At 35.0% G+C, this 22,989-nt stretch overlaps 1 protein-coding gene across 1 annotated transcript; it reads left to right on the forward strand.

Moving 5' to 3' along the window:
- Window positions 1-211: 211 nt before the first annotated feature.
- LOC121408192 (3-ketodihydrosphingosine reductase-like) lies at window positions 212-21,133 on the forward strand. The gene is made up of 10 exons (XM_041599572.1): window positions 212-446; window positions 6,988-7,077; window positions 8,618-8,677; window positions 9,518-9,583; window positions 10,016-10,111; window positions 11,666-11,857; window positions 12,784-12,867; window positions 18,534-18,617; window positions 19,679-19,780; window positions 20,166-21,133. The coding sequence occupies exons 1-10, from the start codon at window positions 324-326 to the stop codon at window positions 20,286-20,288; spliced, it is 1,020 nt and encodes a 339-aa protein (XP_041455506.1). The 5' UTR covers window positions 212-323; the 3' UTR covers window positions 20,289-21,133.
- Window positions 21,134-22,989: the final 1,856 nt, after the last annotated feature.

The following is a 22,989-nucleotide window of genomic DNA, read 5'->3' on the forward strand; positions in this document are numbered from 1 at the left end:
TCCCCTGGCCCTTTACACATAAGTGGCCTTAAATTAGCATTTCTGTAAGCTTAAAAGATTTAGTTTGAGTGCAAGTAATGTTTTTGTAACAAATAGTAATAACTTTATTGTTAATGAATTATATTCTAATTCTTTTGTCAATTTATCCTATAATAATGGTTCATTTATTCCAAGATTTTTTTACAAATTGGCATTGCATAAAAGGTCAACAAAAACTCTTCTGAAAAATTTACACGCAACAACGGGTCGCGGATATCGGAGCAAACGCTGTGTGAGATTAACTTTGTTAAAAAGAATCTACACTTTTTAAAGACAAGTTCAAAATGGAGGCTTCCCTATTCTTGATCATTACAATATCCCTGTTTGTAGGGTTTTTGTTCTTAATCTACGTTCTTTCACCACTTATTACACCGAAAAGAATGAAGCTGAACAAGGCACACGTCGTGGTAAGTTCAACGGTACCGGTATCGTACTTGCCCCCGCAAGACCCGGGGGCGCGCAGTCTCAGAACCGTCGACGTTGCACTGTAAGCCAAGCACTGTGCCAAGCCTGACTTAAACTGGCAGCTGTGTCTGTTTCGAAGAGTTTTTGAACATTAGTTTTAATTTTTTTTCTTACATGTATTTCTCCTTATAGACGACAGACGGCTTGCAATCGTGCAGCCGTCATAACCATAAGGCCAGGGGTTGATAAAAAAAATCATTAAAAAACGACAGCTGCGGGGCTCTTCAATTTTTTGTCTTTCCCAGACCCAAGTCTGTGCAACTACAATTTTATTTGAGTAAAGATTTAACACAAATTTCTTCTTATTTCACAAAATCTTTCAGTTAATATTGTTCTTTGTATCATCAGATCATGAAAGAAATAGATTTTTCTTGGAAAAAACCTCGTGCAGTCATTTTCAGATTGATATGATTAAAGAAAAGGTATGGCAGTGTATTCTATTGCCGGAAACCTTTATTTCAGTGCTTTAAAAACGACAACCAGAGGAAATTCTAGCCTAGAGTTTAGTCTACCTACCTCTCTCTCTCCTGTATTCTTCCTCCGCTAAGGTCGGAGATCAACGGCGCCGTTGACTTCCATGTCCCCTCCACTAAAATTGAACAAAAAAACATAGAGAACGTTTATCAAGAATTATCTAACATATGGTCATTCCCCCATGTCTGTGCGGTCTCCCAAGTCTGCGCACCCGCGTATCTGCGCGATTATAGTAAAAGAATATACGCAACGAGCATGAACTTTGCACATTCAATGCATAGACAGGTATTCATGAAAACATCCAACTCAAAATGGTGGAAAAATAATGAATTCAGGGCATTTCATGTGACGGTCTCAAAATGCAGCCTTTTGTCATCAAAATCCCTGAATCGTGTGCAAAGACCAAAGTGAATGAGTGCGCAGACATGGGGTACCATTTTTTTTTCAATCTGAAAATGACTGCCTGAGGTTTTTTCCAAGTAAATCATATTTTTTCAAATTTTTATGAGATATTTGGCACACTAACTCATAATGATGTAAGGAACATTATCAAGTGAAAGATTTTGTGAAATAAGAAGAAATTCATGTTAAATCTTAACTCAAATTGTTAGGTGCGCAGACTTGGGGCCCACCATCATATAAGAGATTTAAGAAGGAAAAGTTGAAGACACAGGCCTACCAAAATATTGCTTTATTCAGTCAAAAATTTGAGTGTGTGTAAATCCCAATGGCATCAGTTTATTTAGTCAGAATTTAAATACCCAATACTCTTGGAGAGTAGACTAGTCATAATATCGGTTGATATTATGACTAGGCGTTGTGGCGTGCGCCTGTAATCCAAGCTGTGGGGAAGTTACAAATTGATGCAGAGGTTCGAGCCCTGGTCACGTCTTTTGGATGGTGACGTTAAAGGTTGGTCCCAGACGTAAATAATCATATCTGATTGATACACGTCTGACAAAACTAAAATATACACATACACACATACATGATAACCATTGTGAAACCAATAGCTTACAACAATTTCTGCTAGCTCATTGAGTAAGGTGATAAACTGGAGATGCTTCGTTCTGCAGCAAGAGGTTTGAATCCAAGTTCCCAAGGGAAGAAAAAGAAGAAAAAAGAGGGAAAGAAAGAAGGTAGTTTTGGAGAAGCATTTTTTTTAATTATTGGAGGGGACATAAGGAAGTCTTTCCAAAATTAGCACTTGCGTTTCCAAATATGAAAATTATGGACATGATAAAATTATTTTATATTTACCAACTGTTCACTTTGCATCGCACTTGCCGCAAACCCCCTTACAAAAAACAATTTTTGTGTTTGACGAATCACATCATAATTTGGGACAGGTAAAAATATTCTTGATTATACTGCATCTACAGAGAATTAAGAATTTTATGTCATGTTAGAGATAATAGTAAAAGTTGAATTTTTTTCGCCTTGTTTTTGCAATCTTGTTTTTTGTGTTGATATGTGAAATTGAACTGTGGAAGTCTTACGGTACAAAATTGTTTTCGTACGCGGTAATATGCGTGCACGGAATCATAATAGTGTCCGGTAATTCTTGACTATCCCCCATGTCTTCGCACCCTTTCACTTTGCTCACGATTCGGGTATTTTGATGAGAAAGGCTGCAGTTTGAGGCCATCACATGGAATGCCCGAAGTTCATTATTTTTCCAGCATTTTGAGTCAGATTTTGCATAAACTTTGTTTCTGGCAAATGCGCACTCTAGCGTGTAGAATTATGACTGCAGAGTGACGAACGGTTCATATTCATTTTTTTTCTACAGAGGCTGCTGTAAATCTCTAAATTCAGAGAAAACCCACAACTGTTTGGAATTTTGGAGTTGAATTCACTTTAATTTTATGTTGTCCTATAATAATATGAACATGTACATTTATTTTAGAAATTGAGGCACAGGAAATACTATTTTGTTGCATGATGAATCAAGTGCATAGCTTTAGGACCCCTTCTAAATCAGGCGGCGAAATCAAGAGGTGTTCGGAAAATAAGGCGGGATTTTCGTATTAGTGAGTTTTGTGATATTTTCTTCTCGGTTAATGATCTTTAGAATGTTTGCCACAATTAGTGAAAGATAATTGTAATATGTTCAAATATTAAAATTTGCATAGTTTTTATTGTTTGTAAACAAAGTGCGTAGAGCAATAGGTCCGCCCATCATACATTGAGTCTCTGTACAGATGAAGGTTAGTAACTTCAGTCAAGAGCTGTATGTTGGCTCACGCAGATGTTGGTTCAAGCTGCATTGGCATGCCATGCATTGCATTGCAAAAGAAACATGTTGTCAGTGTCATGATCGATCATTGGAAACTGACACTGCGCAGGTCTTTTCCAATAAAAATTTTTGATATTAAATCACAGCAAAAAGCTGATTCTTAACACCTTTACCAACTTTACATTAACGTGCTGTGTTTCCCCCACCAAAAGGGGGAAATTAAGCAGTCATCGAGGAGGGTGCGATAGCTCACCATTTTCTCAACAGACGTTGTAGTTAAAGCCTATAGGAGACTTCCATCTGTGTAGCAGGAGGACTAAAGAATCAGAAAATGTTTACAAATTCTTGCGAAACAGCAGATTTTTCAGTCTAAACTAGCTAGAGCAGAAGTCCTAGCCTCACCTGGCATCTCAGCCACTCTGATTTATCTCCTTGCCTCTTGCCCTTTTTGGAACATTGCCTCAATCTTATTTGTTGGCAAGATGCACGTAGGAGGGGTTTGGGGACATGCCTGTGCACCTAAAATTTTAAGATCAAATATAATTTTTTTTAAATAGAAAAAAAAATTGATGATTTTCTTAGCCTTAGTAAAATTAAAAATTTGAAAGAATAGAAAAGGATATAATTTTCTTGACTTGAAAAAAAAAGCTTTGGGCTTCAGGCCCAGTCAGCAGGGGCCCGTTGCAGTGAGAGTTGCAATCAATCGCAACTCTAAAAATGAGGCGCAACTTGATTTCAACCAATCAACAGCAAGCATTTGGGACTTGCGATTTATTTTTTCCACTTGCGTTTAAACACAACTCTTTTTGCAATGGACCCCACATCAGTCATTTTTGCTTTGACTTTTGATACCTTGGATTATGTCTTGGATGTAGCTGGTTCAAAATACTTCATTTGCCTCTTTTAGACTTCTCATGAAGAATTCCAAACACTATTTTAACGGATCAAAACGATACCCAAGCAAGGGACTAGTCCAGACGTGGATGGTGCATGAAGAAGGAAAGCATTTTCAAAATTTGCTGGGCATGATGAGGTGCTACTGCTAGTTTAGCTTGTTAAGCTGCTGCTTTAAGGGATTACATGTAGAGTCTACTTTTTTATGGATAATGTACCAATGGATCGATCAAGATTTTAATTAAAGAAAAGGAAAAGTAGGAAATTTCCTCAACATATTATTGATGCATGTACAAGTATAGAATCTTGGGAAACCAGATTCTAATATTTTTGCCCGAGAGGCAAGAATGTGGGTGGGTTTTTGTGGAAGAGGGAGGGGGGGTATTAAAGTGAAGAAGGAATAGCAGGAATAGAGGTGGACTATGCATTTAGGCCTAGATGTACAGGGGTAAAAAGGGTAATAAAAATTCCTTAGATCACAAGCTTTTCTGATGCGCTGTCATTTTCTGAAAATTTTGATAAAAAAAATTTATTGATATCAGCTGAAAAATGCAGTGCCACAAAAGTGCATTATTGAAAAAAAATTGTCCCAACAGACACAGTATTGAAAATAATTTCAGCATTTCATTTGCTAGATAACACTTCTCTATATCATCTTCCACAAAATTATTTTTCCCTTATAGTTTCCCTCCTAATTCTACATGTATTTCCCTGATCATCAACAAAGAACACTTGCAAGGTGATTTCCATTCTGTATTTTTCACAGAAGACACCTGTTCTATCTGTAAATGAGTATCCCACATGTGGCATTTCCTTCTTTTGTTTCCCACCCGTTCCCAAATTGCCTTTCCTTCTTTCCTTCTCACCAACAATGAATCAAGATGATTTTGATTCTCTGTATTTCCAAGAAGAGATATAATCAGTCTCGTACACTCTGAATATTTCACATTTAATTAGATATACAGTTATGTTTTGTTATTGGCCTTACACAATTACCATATTGTTCCTTGTTTTGTTTTCTGTGCCCTTTCCCTAATTCTATATCCATTCCTTTAAATCACCAGCAAAGAATAATGAAGGTGATTCCGTTTAGTAATTCCATTCTCTGTATTTCCAAGAAGATAATTATGTAATCAGTGGCATATTAAGGGGAGAAGGTGATTCCGTTTAGTAATTCCATTCTCTGTATTTCCAAGAAGATAATTATGTAATCAGTGGCATATTAAGGGGGGGGGGTAGATGGACATGACTTTATTAGTGGCATAAAGAAAAAAGGAATAAAGGGGAGAAAATAAGAGGGGATCTATTCACATGACAGTTTGTCCACATCCGGTGACCCAGCCCCATCTGAAGGGGAAGTTAACGCATCAAATCTAACATTCAGAACTACAGGTATAAACGTTATGTTAAAGCACTGTCACTTTGCTTCCTCTCTTGAATCCCCACAAAAGGACAATATTTTGTGCCTCAACATTATACATTTAGCTCTGAAATTTCATTTATAACTAGGCATGATCGAGATCCAGAGTTTTTACAGCATTTGATGGTTAAACAATCATTTGAAATAAGTTTTACACCTCAGAGTAGCAATTTTAGGAATGTGAAAATAGAAGGGAAAAAAAGAAAATATGGGAAATGAAAAAAAATATAATATTGTATGTTTCATTTCAGGATATAGATTTCATTACATTTGCTAGGTTTGAAAACCTGCTACCATTGCTTAAACAAAGAAAATATGCCTTGAGTATTTGGTAAATGACATTCACCAATTCAAAATACTAAGAAAGGGTCACCAAACTTTTGTAAGGTCATCCATAAAGTAAGGTCGTTCTGTAAAGTCACTTATAACTTTTTATACAAAGAGCTCAGTTGTGAAATACATGTAACCTTTCGAAGTTGAAAAAACGAAAAATTGATAAGGGGGCGTAAAATTAGGACACATCCAGCTGTAGTCTGAGGCTCTTTGATAATATTGATGTGGTTCTTTACAATCCTACAATTCTTTGATTTGGTAAAGGAAAACCCAAGGCCAAATTCCTTACAACATTATATAAAAAGGTTCAATATTTTGTTGACATTAACAATCCTAAAGATCTTCCTGTCTTAAAAAAGAAAATATTTAAGAAAAAGATTTGATACCGATGTAGATAAAAATTAAGTTTGCTTACTGCATGTATACATGTATTTAGAATAACAATTATCGGTTTGAACAAGTCTGGGTTTCTGCTTGCTTTTCTCATTGTAATTTGATTTGATAATTGGATCAATCGTAACTCTTTGTAAGATGTAGCCCTGCTATCACTTTGTGTCATGAGATGTCTGCATGTAGGGGAGACCGGGGTTAGTTGGAACGCGGGGTAAGTTGAAACATTGTAATTTTCTTTAATGCCTGTAAAATAAATTTATGCAATACTGCCCTCAATTTATTGCAATAATAATACAACACTGTTGTATTATTAATAGCAGTAAATTGAGGGCAGTATTGCATAGATTTATTTTACAGGCTTTAAAAAAAATTACAATGTTTCACCTTACCCCACATTCCAACTAACCCCGGTCTCCACTACTCTCCAGAGTAAACAGAAATTGCCAAAATCACAGAAAAAAAACCTTGTACATTTCAAAAGCCTGTCTGCGGGTAAAGTTTTTCTGTATAAATTTAAAGATATGATAAATATATTTTGAACCATTATTATTATAGATGGGAAAAACATGGCAATATACTCGTTTGGATACTTTAATATCAAAGGATAATTATTTGTAATACAGAATCATGGAGTTAGGAGTAAAATTCATTGAGAAAGTAAAAAGAAAAATGAACGACATAGTTTTCCAGACTTTAAATGACTTGGTAATATCTTACCTCTCTGTTCCAGATCACTGGTGGTTCTAGTGGCATCGGTAAAGCTGTTGCTATGGAAGTCCTCAGACAAGGTGCTAGTGTTACACTCTTAGCAAGAAATCAGGTACAGTCAAAATCTATAGCATCGTACTTGATTTGTTTTTGTTTTTACATACATTGTACAGTAACTTTGATGATTTCATTTTCATATTCCCAAACTAGGCAAAAATAATCTGTTTTTCATTTTGTCCTGCTCTCCTGCTCCATCAAAAAGGTTACAGACCTTATTTAAGTATTCAGTTTAGATTTTTTTTTAACTCTTTGCCTACTGGAATTTGGAACAAGGTGAGCACTGTACAAACCATATGAGAATTTTGAAATTTGAACTCAGCAGTTTGATTCAGTGTTGACCCTTAAGTTTATAAATCGGTTTTTGACTTTATTAAATCTACTATAGGCTTAGCGCTGACAGGCAGCTTGCACAACCTTCTCTGAATTCATCTGAATTTTACTATATTTCTTGTTGTTGGATGAGTGTTCTTTTCAAGTGTCAAGTTAGAATGTGCTATAGATTCAACTAGACCAAGATTGAGCATTTCTGGTGCTGTTTTGATAATCTTCTTTCAAATGTGATTTTTGGCAGAGATCATCACACCAGAAACTTCTTAAGACTCCCAAGATATGTGTAGCATATGGTGCACGAGCTTTCTCTGCCTCAGCACCTTCTCTCTGGATTAATTTGCCATTAAATTAAAGAATTATACCATTACTGGAGACCTTTGAATCTAAACTGAAGTCTTATCTTTTCTAACAGTATTAGTTATTGGCTCTGACAGTTGACACTCATTCTTTCTTTTCTTGTGTGCCTCGGAATAGAATATTTCTAGATAGATGGTGCTATATAAATGCCTATTATTACTATAATTATTATTAACTGAATGCTGATTGTTGTTTTAAAGGACAGGAGCTGTGTGAAGATTTCTTTTTGAGATAATCATTGATTTTGGTCAATATTTAAGTCATCATTCCTTTGCTCACAGTATTTAAACATAATATGCTTTGTAATCATATTATCTTGGAAGGCTCAGAATGAAATACCAAATATATTGGCCCTAATGAGTGTAATATTTCTGGTATTCCATGAAATAAAGCCATCAAATATTATTGTTATCTTCTATCCCACCCCCACCCCAAAAAAGTTATAGATTTGCTTTAACAGGTCATGTTATCACTTACACATAATGTAAGGCATCATCACTTCAAGATCAAACTTACTAACAGTAACATGCGACAATGTATTTCACTATGACGTCATTGAGTGTCATTGTGCTCTATGCTGTGCATCACATTGGGTCCATTGTTGTTATGCAGGTATGCATTGTGTATGCAGATATGCACTGCATGTAGACTGTTGAAAACAGTCGATATTCAAGTTTTACACAGGAGCTGATAGGATATTCGTTGGATTTGGGTCCCTTTAGGGATATGCTCTGCTATTGAACAGGATATTGATGCAGACCAAAACACGTGTTTTTTATGTATCACTATACACTCTATATAGATGATTTTTTTATGTCTCATATATGTATATATGTTATTGGAAATGTTCCAAAAAAAGGAACTCATTCTCTTATTTCTTTGTATTGCTTTGCTGCCCTCTATAGGAGAGACTAAAACAAGCCAAACTTGACCTTGAGAAGTATATCATTGACAAGGGACATCAGGTAATGATTTTCTAAGTTAACGAGTGGAATTTTTTTACAGTGTAATTTTTTCTTCCTGATAATGTAATTTCTTTCTGTGTTTATTATTTTCGTGAAAAATCACTAGATATTTAATTTATGCAATAAATCATTGAGAAGAGATGTTACAGTATGATTATGATATACAAGGACTATTTCAACAGAGAAATTCCAAGACAGAAAATAATCTTCAGTAGTACAAAAACAAAATAAAACCTTATTCATTTCTAATGAAGCCACAAATGATTTCCATAAGGATATTATATTATTCTCTAGTATGGATTTTCAGTGATTCTACAAATTAAAGGGTCCTCTGATTTTTTTACCTCCAATTTCTGGACGAAACTACTTGTATAAGGTGGTATATTTATATCACATCCGCTTTGTCTATCTTTGATTTTATACAAAATTCATTGTCATACCTCTGGTAAGCCTCATGATGTTCTTGTCCAAACTAACTTCGGCAGGGACCTTGTAATTGCCTTTCCCATTGGTTTTATATTTGTCTGTTAATAGTCTGTTAAAAATATGTATTTCACTTTCTTAACTTGCTCTCATTCCTTGGGTAATTCCATGTGTGAGCTTCATGAGAAAGATGGGGTCAAGGTCAACTAGGTGTCAAAAGGTCAAACGGTTTGAGGTCATGTCCATCCTTTTTCAAGTTTTAGTTCAACTTGCTCTTATTTCTTTGTTTCTGCATCAATTTTGAGTGATTATAAGGATAAGAATATGGTTAGTGCTACATGTACATGCAAGACTGATAGTTAAATACTTTCAACCTGTCAATCATTTTGATATCCTTTTCTTTTGAAATCCCACTAGAAAATTCTCTGCATATCTGTGGATTTAGCAAAGGATTATGGATCCGTAGAACAGGCCATTGCGGAGGTAACACATTCAACCTACAAATTATATGTTTATGAGAATTTGATTCATTAAGTCCATTCCAACAAAAAGTTGATTTGAACACAAAGAGAAAAATCCAACAAGCATAACACTGAAAATTTCATCAAAATCAGATGTCAAATATGAAAGTTATGACATTTTATAGTTTCGCTTCATTTCTTAAAACAGTTCTATGCACATCGTGGTCGATATGCAAATGAGGAGATTGATGACGTCATCCACTCACTATTTATTTTGTATTTCATTATATGAAATATGTAAAATTCTAATTGTCTCCTGATTAGAAGGTGAAACAAGTTTTCTTATATTATGGTTCATGAAGTGGCACTCTGGAGGTTTTGAAAGGATTTATCTTAAATATTTATATGATATTTTGATATCTATCTTGTTTATTATTTTCTGATTTATTCTTAGTCAGTAGAGGTAATGGGTCCATGTGATATGTTGATCAACAGTGCTGGGAAATCTAGTGCACTTGCTTTTGAAGAGCTGGAGATATCTGAGTTCAAGGTATGTGTATATCATTGACTGAAAAATGCAGGTTTTTTTCCCCTGCAAAATAGTGTGGTGGGGTGGGGGAGGGGGAATTTGATTCTTCTCTGCTTTGACCAATCCCTCTTCCAATTCTATTTGTTTGAAGGAAGTAAGTCTTTATCGTTTATTCAATTAATGTGCATTTGTGTCTTGCACCCAATTAAAAGATTACATTTTAGATCTACAAAATGAAATCAGGAAAAGAACTAAAGGGAAATGAAGCACTTGCCAGGCAATGATTCTGTCGTCTGATGGAGATTTCCAAGCTATAAATGGCTGGTAAAAATCTCACTTGATTCAAGATATTTCTGATATATTTCCAAGACCGAGCTTGAAATCTTTATCTCCAGGGTGTAAGCCCGATTTTTTTTTCTTTATCAAAGTGTCTATGTTTTTCTTATCATATCGCTGCTTATTACTAGTCTGCAGGCACAGACCCTGATTGAAACTTTGATCAGCAAGTGTGTCTCCATTCAAAGACTAGCACATACAAAACCTGCTGTTTCAAGCGAGAGGGCCTTCAGTACACAAGGCATGAGTAGGCTGCACATTAAGACCCTTATCTTGAGTGAAGGGTTTGCACAGCAGACTAGCTTAGTACTTTTATAGCAGAAGCAGAATGAAAGCCTTCATTGGAATCCCCAAAAATATATAAAACCAACACATTTTCCACTGTACTAGAACAGTTATATACAAATCAATACTCACTCGATATTAAGGATAAATGCTGCTAGTATTTCATGAAAAATATCACTGAAATATTTGCTGTGAGCCAATGAGGTGCATGGATTTCAGTAGCTTATTACATATAGTCAGTGAAAATCACTTGTTACATATTTCCTGAATTGCTCCCAAGGAGTTCTAATTCAATGGATTCACAATACGGTGCACCAGCTCAGCGAACAGGCCAAATTTGAACTTTGGGGTTGACATCACGCAGGCAGCTCACAGTGGTAGTGCTTCAAAAATGAAAACCATGTATGACACAAAAACGGTCTAACTTTCCTACCTCCTGGACCCCTAGTAAACAGCGTATCCAGTCGAGCCACGTCAGATAACTCTGAATAACCTTATGCATGCATTCAGTTCAGTACTAGCACGTGCAACAGACGTTGACTTTTTCGATGATGCATTGCAACTGCCTGTTTACTGCAACCGATAGATGGCGCACCGCATTGTGAATAAACCGAATCGGTAGCAATGTATGTTCTTCATTTATAGTTTGTCAGATTTAGTGATGACTTTGAATGGAAATTTTAACATTGGCGGGCTTTTAAAACCCATATCTCGAGGGCAGCTAAAAAAGAATTATTGCAGTGATGACAACTTCTTTTTGTCTGCCAACTGTCTTCTAAAATAATGTAAAGAACTTCCTTTCTTTTTTTATTACAAAGGAAAGTTTTCACATATTAATGGCACAAATCTGAAGTAAAGCTTTCACTGAGCTGTCTACTAAAGCTGTCCTCAAAATTACGAAACTTAAGGTTTTAACAAGTCACTAGTGATGTTATTCTTTTCCTAACATTGCAGAAAGACATGGAGGTGAACTACCTGGGCTCGGTCTATGCTACACGTGCCGTATTACCGTATATGAAGAAGCAATCACATGGGCGTATCGTTTTCATCTCATCACAAGCTGGTCAACTAGGACTCTATGGTTACTCCTCGTATAGTGGATCAAAGTTTGCTCTTAGGGGATTTGCAGAAGCTCTTCAAATGGAGGTAAATCACTCTATTACATTTATTTGCATTGCTAATGGTATATTTTATGAAATATACTTGTTTTGCTCTTCACATAAACATATTGCTCTGGATATTTCATGATTTATAAAAATAAATAACTGATTTTAAGGTTTTGTATAGCTTAATGGTAGAGAAAACACAGTGTATTATTCAATACTTGTTTTATTCATGAACTCTTGTTTGAAGAAGATTTTGGCTCATGAATCTAATATTCAGGCATTGCACATTTTTTGATAATTTGTTTCATAAATATAATAAAATATCTTGCCCAGCCAAACTCTTTGAATGTTAACAATTATTAGCCAACAGTAGAATGGACACTTCAATCATTTGTTTCTTAATTTTTAGACAAATAATCATTACAATTTAATGCAGATACATTGTAGTTTGAAAGGAAGTATATCAATATGAATGTATTGATATTCTTATTGATGTTATCATTATTATTATTATCAGTAGTAGTAGTAGTAGTAGTAGTAGTAGCAGTAATAGTAGTAATAGTAGTAGTAGTAGTAGTAGTAGTAGTAGTAGTAGTAGTAGAAGTAGTAGTAATAGGAGCAGTAGTAGTAGTAGTAGTAGTAGTAGTAGTAGTAGTAGTAGTAGAAGTAGTAGTAGTAGTAGTAGTAGTAGTAGTAGTAGTAGTAGTAGTAGTAGTAGTAGTAGTAGTAGTAGTAGTAGTAGCAGAGCTGCCAAGTAGTACTGATTTTCAGTATTTAGTACTGATTTCTAAAGTTTCAGCTTTATGTGTTGTCCTATGGTATTTTTTGAAAATACTGATTTCCTCACTAAAATACTGATTTTCAATTTCAAAAATACTGAAATGTTCTTTTTCAGGTTGGTAGCTCTGTAGTAGTAGTAGTAGTAGTAAAATTGTTAATTCTCATTGTTATCACCATTTTTTTCAGGTAAAGCCGTACGACATATATGTGACCCTCAACTTTCCACCTGACACCGATACACCCATGCTTCAAGCTGAGTTAGAAACACAGGTAAGGTTTATCATTCCTCTTTATTTCTTTTCTTTTATATACCCCGTCAAACAAAGTTTGAAGGGGGTATAGGAATCAGCGGGCGGTCGGTTGGTCAGTTGCACATCTTGCGCATCAAAGTACTTCCTCAGTTTTGACCAATTCTCATGAAATTTTGCTCACACATTGGTTATGCAGGCCTGGGTTATGAGGTAAAGATGTGTAGAAAATATTTTTGCATGTGTCTGAAATTGTGTTGCCATGGTAACAATATATTATATGTCAAAAATTAGGCAAAAATCTTGTGGATTGAACTATCATCAGTTTTTGTCTCACCTGCATAGCAGAGTGAGACTATAGGCAACACTTTTCCGACGGCGGCAGCGTCGACACCAAATCTTAACCGAATTTTAAGTTTTTTAATTACCATTATAATTTTGATTGTTTATGGATCTGATTCATGAAACTTGGACATAATAGTAATCAAGTATCACTGAACATCCTGTGCAAGTTTCAGGTCACATGATGAAGTTCAAAGGTCATGTAAGGTCAGTGAACTTTGGCCATGTTCACCTGGCCATGTTGGGGGTGTTTGTTCAATTACCATCATACTTGTATCTCTGTAAAGTGTATTGGTCTAGTTTAAAAAAAACGTGGACATAAGAGTAACCAAGTATCACTGAACATCTTGTGCGAGTTATAGTAATTATCAAAGTCAGGACTGCTGCTATATTGAATCATGTGATGCAGGTTACATGTAGACTGCCAGAGGCATTCCACTTATTAACCAATTCTCATGATATTTTGCTCATACATAGGTCTAGGGGTAAAGAAGGGCAAGACATTTTTCCCCATGTGTTCCAAACTGTTGCAATGGTAACATCATAGGGTGGAAGTATTAATAACCGTCAGTGATAGTTCTAGTTTTCCTTGTTTTCTTTTTATACGCCCATCCTCGATGGGACGTATTATGGTATCATGCTTGATGTCCGTCCGTCTATCCGTTAACTTTTCCTTGTAAACGCGATAACTTCAATTTGACTAAACCTAGGCTCATATAATTTGGTGTGTAAGATACTAGCATAGATCTCAGCAATTCTATTTATTTTGAGGACAGAAGGTCAAAGGTGAAGTCGCCACCTTCCAATTTTCTTGCTTGACCAATAACTCCATTTTCCGCATTACAGGGGGGCGTATTATGTGCTCACTTAGTGACACTCATTGAAAGGAGGGGGTTTTTACCTTAATTAATCCATGCTGAAGCCTATATCTAAAGGCCACCGCACACCTTACGACCCGCCGACTGGCTTGCGACTGAGTGAGGGCAGATGAATCGCAAGGCAGTCATAAGCCTCGTCACCGCACACCTTGCGATCCGATCTGCGACTCACGCATGCCCTTTTTGCTTTTTGGCATAGCATCTGAGAAATTGCGCTTACTACTGCGTATGCGCGTTGTTTATCATAATACGCGTTATTCAACTCTGCTGTCTGATTGGCTGGAGGTTGGATTGAGCTTGCGATCCAGTCATGAGGATTTGACATGTCAAATCCTTCCGATTTTCCTTGCGACTTGTCTCTGACCGGTCTGCGACGCTCAAGCTGACAAGAGCTGTGACGTCACATCTCCCTCACCCAGTCGGCGACCGGTCGGGTCGTAAGGTGTGCGGTGGCCTTAAGAGCACTATTCCCAAGCTGTTATGAGTAGAGGAGTGGGGATGGGCGCATCTGGATTTTGATGACCTTAAAGAATCATCATGTAACATTGGTGTGATATGATTTGTTGGAATATGAAACTGAAATTTCAAAGATTTTTTTTTGTTCATTCTGTCAAGAGACGATGAACGGTAACTTCGCTTCTGATCATGAGATGGAATTATGACAGAAATTGCATAAAAGTGATCAAAACTTGTTGATTATTATGAACCAAAACTAAGTAAATGCTATAATATTTCGGGATCAGCTATAGAATGACAAAATATGGATGCAAGTCTGCTTAGAATCACATGCATTATGCACTGATATGCATGAATGGGTCTACATTCTAATTTTCCACCAAATATGTTTATTTCTTGATTATAATTGTGAGGGCATTTGCTGTTGATCTTAACTATAGTCTTCCTAAATGTTAGGAAAGGTACTTTAATTTAATAGATTAAAGCTAACAGTAGTCTTTCTAAATGTTAGGAAAAGAACTTTATTTAATTTGATAATTTAAAGCTATCAATTATTGTTTTACTTCTTCCTAAAGCAAGTGTTTCCCTTTAAACAAAAAAGAAAAAGTAAACTTATTCTACGGCTTTAATTGAATTTGAAAGAGATGTATTAATTTTTCCCAGAGCTCTTGAGATCCTCTTGTATCAAAACCTTGCAAATCAGCAATTGAGACAATGAATCGGCAAATTATATTGTTCCTTATTTCATCAGCTGACGTCTGAATTTTCCAAATGGACATAAATCAAAACAAGACTTGATATGCATTGATATGAAACCTTTCTTAATGTCTTTTTCTTTTTTCACTTTAAAGGTCAAGTCCTCCTCAGAAAAATATTGATTTGAATCAATAGAGAAAAATCAGACAAGCAAAATGCTGAAGATTTGATCAAAATCAGATGTAAAATAAGAAAGTTATGACATATCAAAGTTTCGCTTATTTTTAACAAAATAGATATATGAACGAGCCAGTTACATCCAAATGAGAGAGTTGATGATGTCACTCACTCACTATTTCTTTTGTTTTTTATTGTTTGAATTATTCAATATTTCAATTTTTAAGAATTTGACGAATAGGACCTCCTTGCCTGAAGCACAAATGTTAAAATAATGGAATTCCACGTGTTCAGGGAGGAATGAAACTTCATTTCACATGACAATGACAAGAAAATCAAAATATTTCATATTTCAAACAATAAAAAACAAAAGAAATACATGTAGTAAGTGAATGACATCATCGACTCTCTCATTTGGATGTAGCTGGCTCGTTCATATAACTGTTTTTGAGAAATGAAGCAAAATTTTGAAATGTCATAACTTTCTTATTTTACATCCGATTTTGATGAAATTTTCAGTGTTATGCTTGTTGAATTTTTCTCTTTTTATTCAAATCAAGTTTTTGTTGGGGTGGACTTGTCCTTTAAGTGCTATAGCATTCATTATTGATTTACATATATTTATATACTGTGGGTGTTAATGAACCCAATTAAAATATAAAGCAATGATTTGTTTATCGAATTAAGTAGAAACTGTCTTAAAGTTATTAAAGATAATACATGTACTTCAATATTAAGTATCTCCAAAATTATCACAAATTAAAAGATGAATACCAGCTAGCTTTAGTGAGTTCTCACATAATCCAATAAAATGGCAGCCCAATTGTCTTCATCTATGAATATAAAATATATTGCATAAAAGGATTTTTGAAGATGTTTTGTAATTGCCAAAAAATAAGCAGTGTATGCATGGTATACCCACCAGGTGCCATGTCTTTTTCCAAGCACTAATAATACACTGTCCCATACATGCTTATCTGTGTTGGTGATCTTCAGTCTGCTTGTCTTCAGCTCCATGATTTCATGATTTTACAAAATTAGAATTCTGTTCCAAAAGTAAATCTACGGTGATATACGTGCATTGACAAGTAACCTTGGTTTTACAGAATTTCCATGAAATCAGTGTTCGTTGCAATTTCCGTTCATTTATCTTTGCTGCTGAGTTAAATTGCATATTCACATATGTACATGTATATGGAACTACATTCAAGCACAATGTCTGGCCCAACCATTTGAGGTTTTGTAAAATGATATGTATTTGTGTTAGGGTATCTAAAGAGCAATATTTTGCAGTACATGTAGATATTTTTTTTTCTCTAAAATCATATACAAAGAAGTTGAAAAACTCAACAAGTGATTGTTTGGACCATTCCCACACCTGGGACCCGTAACACAAAGCTTAGCAATGATCGTAGGACTTTTCCTACGATTGATTCCATTGGCTACAATGTACAATCAATCATGAAAATCAAGCGTACGATTAATCGCTAAGCTTCGTGTTACAGGACCCTGGACTCTCACTTTGAGTTTAGAAATTAATCAGTACGTAGTGAAACTAGACCCATTATTGTTCGCGTGATCTACTTTAAAAAAATGATTGGTGTTATGACATGAAAATGTTGCCAAGAACAATGCTTCCATGGAATGACCACAAAAATTTCATATTTACCAAAGTGCCAAAGGTTTTATATGAAAATAATTATGTGAGAGTGGTCGTTCAGTTTTAAAACTGAACAAAAGAAGCTATACCCAAAATAAAAATAACCTCACTTTTTGACTAAAAGTTTCGTCAAAAGTTCTCAGTCAGGTTGTTCCCACGTTTATTGATTAATAAAGTTCTGCATGAAACTAAAACATGTTTATAAACACATCAATCATGCAAAATTGTAATTTTTCTAAAACCACAAGTTTCATTTTCGAAATTAAGTTTTGTCAAGATTTTTTTTCTGATGACTTTGTTATCAAGTGTTGTTGATATTTGTAATTAATCATTGGACCAAGTCAATTTTATCCAGATAATCATGTTCTTCATATAAGGGAAAGCTCAAAATTTTAAATCTATGGTGATAATTGAAAAAAAAATTATCAAGAAAAGTGTTTCTAAGTGTCGTTTTAAGACCAGGGAGTAATTTTAATTGTTAAAAGTGAGCACACATTGAAATGGTAAGAAAATGCTGAGTGAAATTCACTCATAGCATGGAATAGATGTCTCCTGTGACAAGTTTGCCTTTAATGTGTGCTCAGTCTTACATGACTTATCAAATAAATTCTGTTTTTACACAGAAGAATACTTCTACAGATTTACAGATTTAAAATAATTATGTGAGATTGGTTGTTCAGTTTTAAAACTGAACAAAAAGAAGCTATACCCAAAATAAAAATAATCTCACTTTTTGACTAAAAGTTTCGTCAGAAGTTCTCAGTAAGGTTGTTCCCACATTTATTGATTAAGTTCTGCATGAAATTGAAACACGTTTGTAAACACATCAATCATGCAAAATTGTAATTTTTCTAAAACCACAAGTTTCATTTTCGAAATTAAGTTTTGTCAAGATTTTTTTTTCTGATGACTTTGTTATCAAGTGTTGTTGTTACTTGTAATTAATCATTGGACCAAGTCAATTTTATCCAGATAATCATGTTCTTCATGTAAGGGAAAGCTCAAAATTTTAAATCTATGGTGATAATTAAAAAAAAATCATCAAGAAAAGTGTTTTTACGTGTCGTTTTAAGACCAGGGAGTAATTTTAATGGTTAAAAGTGAGCACACATTGAAATGGCAAGAAAATGCTGAGTGAAATTCACTCATAGCATGGAATAGATGTCTCCTGTGACAAGTTTGCCTTTAATGTGTGCTCAGTCTTACATGACTTATCAAATAAATTCTGTTTTTACACAGAAGAATACTTCTACAGATTCGGTATGTTGTTCAGAACATATTTGAAAAAGAATACACCATTTTGATTGAGAGAAAACTTACCTTTTTATTAAGAGATGATTTTATCCTGTCTGAGGATTTGTTCTGTCAGTCCTAGTTTTAGGGTAAGATGACAAATGCTCTTTAAAATGGATCTATGGATATGTTGCACAACAATCTCATTACCTTTGATTCACTTTCATTTATCTATTTGTTTTACAGCCGGAAGAAACAAGATTGATATCTGAAACATCAGGACTCTATGCCGCACAGGATGTGGCCAGAATTATTGTCCAAGATTCTCTGGTAAGTTTCAGCAAATTTCTTTCCTTTTCCTTTTGTTTTTACGTATCCATTTCTTGTTGATATAAAGTCATTGTCTTTATCAATAATAATTGAGTTTCTCGTATTTCTTGTCCTTCAACACTTAAAAGAATGAAAAGTATTTAAAGATGGAATAAACTGCAAAAAGGAGTGCATTACAAAATAATTTCATGACATTTTATGACATCTTTTTCATTGGCATTTGTTTTAAAAAAAAATGAAGCTATGGTTTTATATCATGAGGCGTTCAACACAATGCATAGTGTTGAGGGTGCTGTTGTCCAATTTACCAGAGCTTATTGTCTCGACCACCAGATGTGGAGGCGAGACTTAGGGATCCAAATGTCGTCTGTCGTCCGTCACTAATCTAATGACACATAACTCCACAAACGTAAGTTGCTTTTCAACCAAACTTGGATGGTAGATAGACTTGGGGGACCTGCAAGTTATGCTACAGTCGGAGATCACATGTTAAGGTCAAAGGTCATTTTCAGGTCAACGTTAAAGTTTACATGCAAGACTCTCTTATGACACCTAGCTCCGCAGCCGTAAGTCGCTTTTCAAGCAGACATGGATGGTAGATGGACTTGGGGGACCTGCATGTTATGCTGCAGTCCGAGGTCACATGATGAGGTCAAAGGTCATTTTTAGGTCAACGTTAAAGTTTACATGTACGTGCAAGGATCTTATGACAAGTGTTATTCCGTCCCAGTCATTTCACAATGAAGTTTCAATATAATTCTGTTGCGTGCCCTCGCGAATCACAATATTTCTGGTTATTTTCATAAGTGGCCGAGACACAAAATTGCTTTTGCCTTACTTTAACCTCTCTTCTCTTGACCTCTTAAAAAAAAAACATCTCAAAACACACTTACATAACCATGAATCTTAACTTGTTTAAACTCATTCATGTATTTGTAATTCTTTCTTATTTCAGTAATGCAGTCATATTAGACTACGTCATATTTTGTTTGTTTAGTCAGTGGTGCAACAGTCTTAGTACCTTGAGAGACTGAGGAATGTTATCCTTTTTCTTACCTCAGAATGCAGTGTTTCTTAGCTATGTTGGAATGGATGGTTACATGTTATCAATCTTGACATGTGGTATGTCGCCAGTCACATCTATGATGGTTGGAGTTCAACAGGTCAGTTTAAGTCTTCTCTCTGTCTCTCTTTCAAGCATCCTAAACCATGTTTTTTGTAAAATTAAAAAATTTATCTTAGTTTAAAATATACCTGTAGTTTCTTGAGGTATTATAAAGTATGAGGTACCCTGGGCAGTAATTCCATTTGGCATGAATTCTTATAATGTTGAGAAATTATTTCAAATGATTTTATTTGCACACTGGATGATTTAATTCAACTGATTTAGAAAATGATAATATAGAATTATTATCATTATTACATGTCTACACTTTCACAAAAGAGTCTGTGGACATGTAGTAAGTTATTTCAATTAAAATTACAATGAATGTATGGTTATCGCAGTTTGTAACTTAATACTTCGATGTTTTTGTTCTATTCTTTCAGGTTGCATTTATGGGATTATTCAGGGTCATTTCACATCTTTATCTTGGAAGCTTTGATAGAATCATAAAGAGGTGCAAAGAAGAACGAGACAAAACGGAAAGCAAACAATTCAAGGACAAGTGAAAGCTAGCCCTTGATTATTATCATTGTCAAAATGGAACATTCTTGGAGGATTTTCAGGGAGCATGATTTTGTTGATTTTCATTCACTAGTTATTCACAACAATGGTAAGTTGTTGAATTATTTGCTTCCGATGGACTGAGAGCAAATTTCCATTGAAATTTTCAACAAGAGCAGGTTTCATCCAACACTTCCATGGCGACAGAATGGGACAGAGGGAATTTCCCTGCAAGTGGCCATTATGACTTCTGAAATCCAAAACTCGGAAGCTAGTTGGTTGGAATTCATATCTTGACGAATTTGCATGTTTTAAATGAATGTTTATTCTAAAGGGGCATTTAGAATCTTTATTTGATGTGAAATGTATTTCCATTTTTCGTATTAAAATTTGTTAATGCCTGCTTTTGGAATCTATGCATATTTCTGTAAGTGATATATCAGTGTGGCCAATGACCCTTCCCCATTCTATCACATTTTGTGGTAGATAGAACTATTAGGAGCTAGTGATCATCAGTAACATGACATTAACATGTAATCACCACTTAGATTTGAATTGAAAGATAGCTACGTATGATACATCCGAGTGCGCAATGTGCATGGTCTGTTGTGACACCTTATCCCAATCTGCGTGATAGCTCATAATGGATCATGTTACAAGGCTTAACCCTATATAGCCTGGGCTATTTTGAAATTGCATAGCCCGGGGGGGGGGGGGGCTATTAGCCCCCCCCCCTCAGATCTCGGCCGTTTATAGACCGATTGCGACCAAGTTTGGTGTGTGGGTGTCTCATTAAGTATTTTACAAGAATGCGTTGTCAAATTTGTGATATTTATTATCATTTTTTTATTTATCGAATTAATTATGCAAATAATCAAATTTTTTCAAGGAATTTTCAGTTTTTGTAGTTTCCCCCCATTTTTTGAGAAAATGCAATGGAATCAAGCATGTTAGTAGCCAGTCATGTAATCTAAAAGACAGCTCACTCAACAGTATTGAAATTGTATAATTATTAGATTATAATAGTAATTAATTATGCGCATATGCTAATTTTTCTCGAAATTCTAAATTTCACATATTGATTACCACCTCTGGGCATAATTTTTTTTCTAGTTGTGTACTGAAGAAAGGTGATATTTACTTTATATTTTGACATTATATCATCAAAAAGTGAAAATACTTATCCAAATTAGAGATAAATGAATATTCATTAGCAGCCAGAAAGTTGAATGTTTCAAAGTAATTTATTAGATGTTGGATATATTCTTGTTTCCTTCCGTGTTTCAAAATTCTGATGTATTTCTTTGTTTTTGATTTATTATGTATTTCTTTGTTTTGAAATCTCTATTTTTTATTGTTTTTTTTTAATCTAAAATAGTTGGTGATAAGCCCAAAAGAAAGTTATGTGAGGAAAAACAGACAAAAAAACATTCATCTGACAACACTTCTTGTAAAACCCATACATTGTACACACAAAAGTCAATGGAAATTGCCATTTTCGGTGACATTGGTCACGAATGTGTGCTATATCTCCGCAAGTGTACCCCCGATTTTCGCAAACAGGGTCTCAAAATGTGCGGGAGATGTGAAAGAAAAAAGTCATGAAATTTCAGCGTACTATTTTTTGCATTTAGAAATTATCGCGAAAAATGTCGAGGGGGGTCCTTTTAGGCCCCCCCCCCCCCCCGCTATATAGGGTTAAGACATGATCCAAGCTCCAGTCAGTTAACGTATAATTGGTAGCATGTTTGGTAAGACATTTGTTACCCATAATCCGCATGCTATGGTCTGAACTCTGAAATGGCGATAGATCGCCACTTTTGACAGATGCACATTCAGATGTTGTAAGATTCTTCATCACCAGCTACCAAGAGATCCATTTGTTGCTTGTGGTAATGAGGACTGTTAGGGGGAATAGAAATTGTATACACAGTACTGTGTATTAATGATTGTAAATCCACTACACATTATACCACATAAAAGACTATGTGAGCTTTGAGTATCCTGTTGTTAAGTTTATGTTGGGATTGCTCCAATTTTAGATGAAAATTTGTGCCAGAGATTGAAGGTAACGAGAGACATGAATGCGTTTTGATTTTTGATTGTTTGTATGATTTAACATCTGGGCAACGTCCTACAAACAATTACAATTGATCCAATCAATTGCACATCTTTGAAAATCTATCCAATGTCATAATGTTTTCTCCTGGAAATTTGCAAAATGTGCTTTGTATACAAAGAGAAGCACAGTGAATTTTAAAGAAAATACCGCAATGAATGCATGAATGTACATCATAGTTTTTCAATATTTTGAACAAACATGCATAGCAGATGTTGACGTTGCTGACCGTCCATAGTTGTGATAGATTGGATCAATCGTAACTCTTTGTAAGATAGAACACTGGGCCCCATCTTACAAAGTTACAATTGATCCGATCGATCATAACTCTTTGGAAATCCATCAGTGTCATAATTTTTTTCTCAGAAAAATTTGCTCAATGTCTTTTGTACATGTATGCAAAGAGAAGCGTAGTGAATTTTCAAGAAAACAGTGAATGCAAGAATAAACATCACAGCCAGAGAATATATTGAACAAAAATGCATAATAGATGTTGACGTTGCTGGCCGTCCATAGTTGCGATTGATCAAATCAATCATAACCCTTTGTAAGACAGGGCCCTGGTGTCAATGATACTCTATTGCCAT

This window comes from Lytechinus variegatus, chromosome 2, assembly GCF_018143015.1.
Source record: "Lytechinus variegatus isolate NC3 chromosome 2, Lvar_3.0, whole genome shotgun sequence".
In the NCBI taxonomy this organism is placed as follows: Eukaryota; Metazoa; Echinodermata; class Echinoidea; order Temnopleuroida; family Toxopneustidae; genus Lytechinus; species Lytechinus variegatus.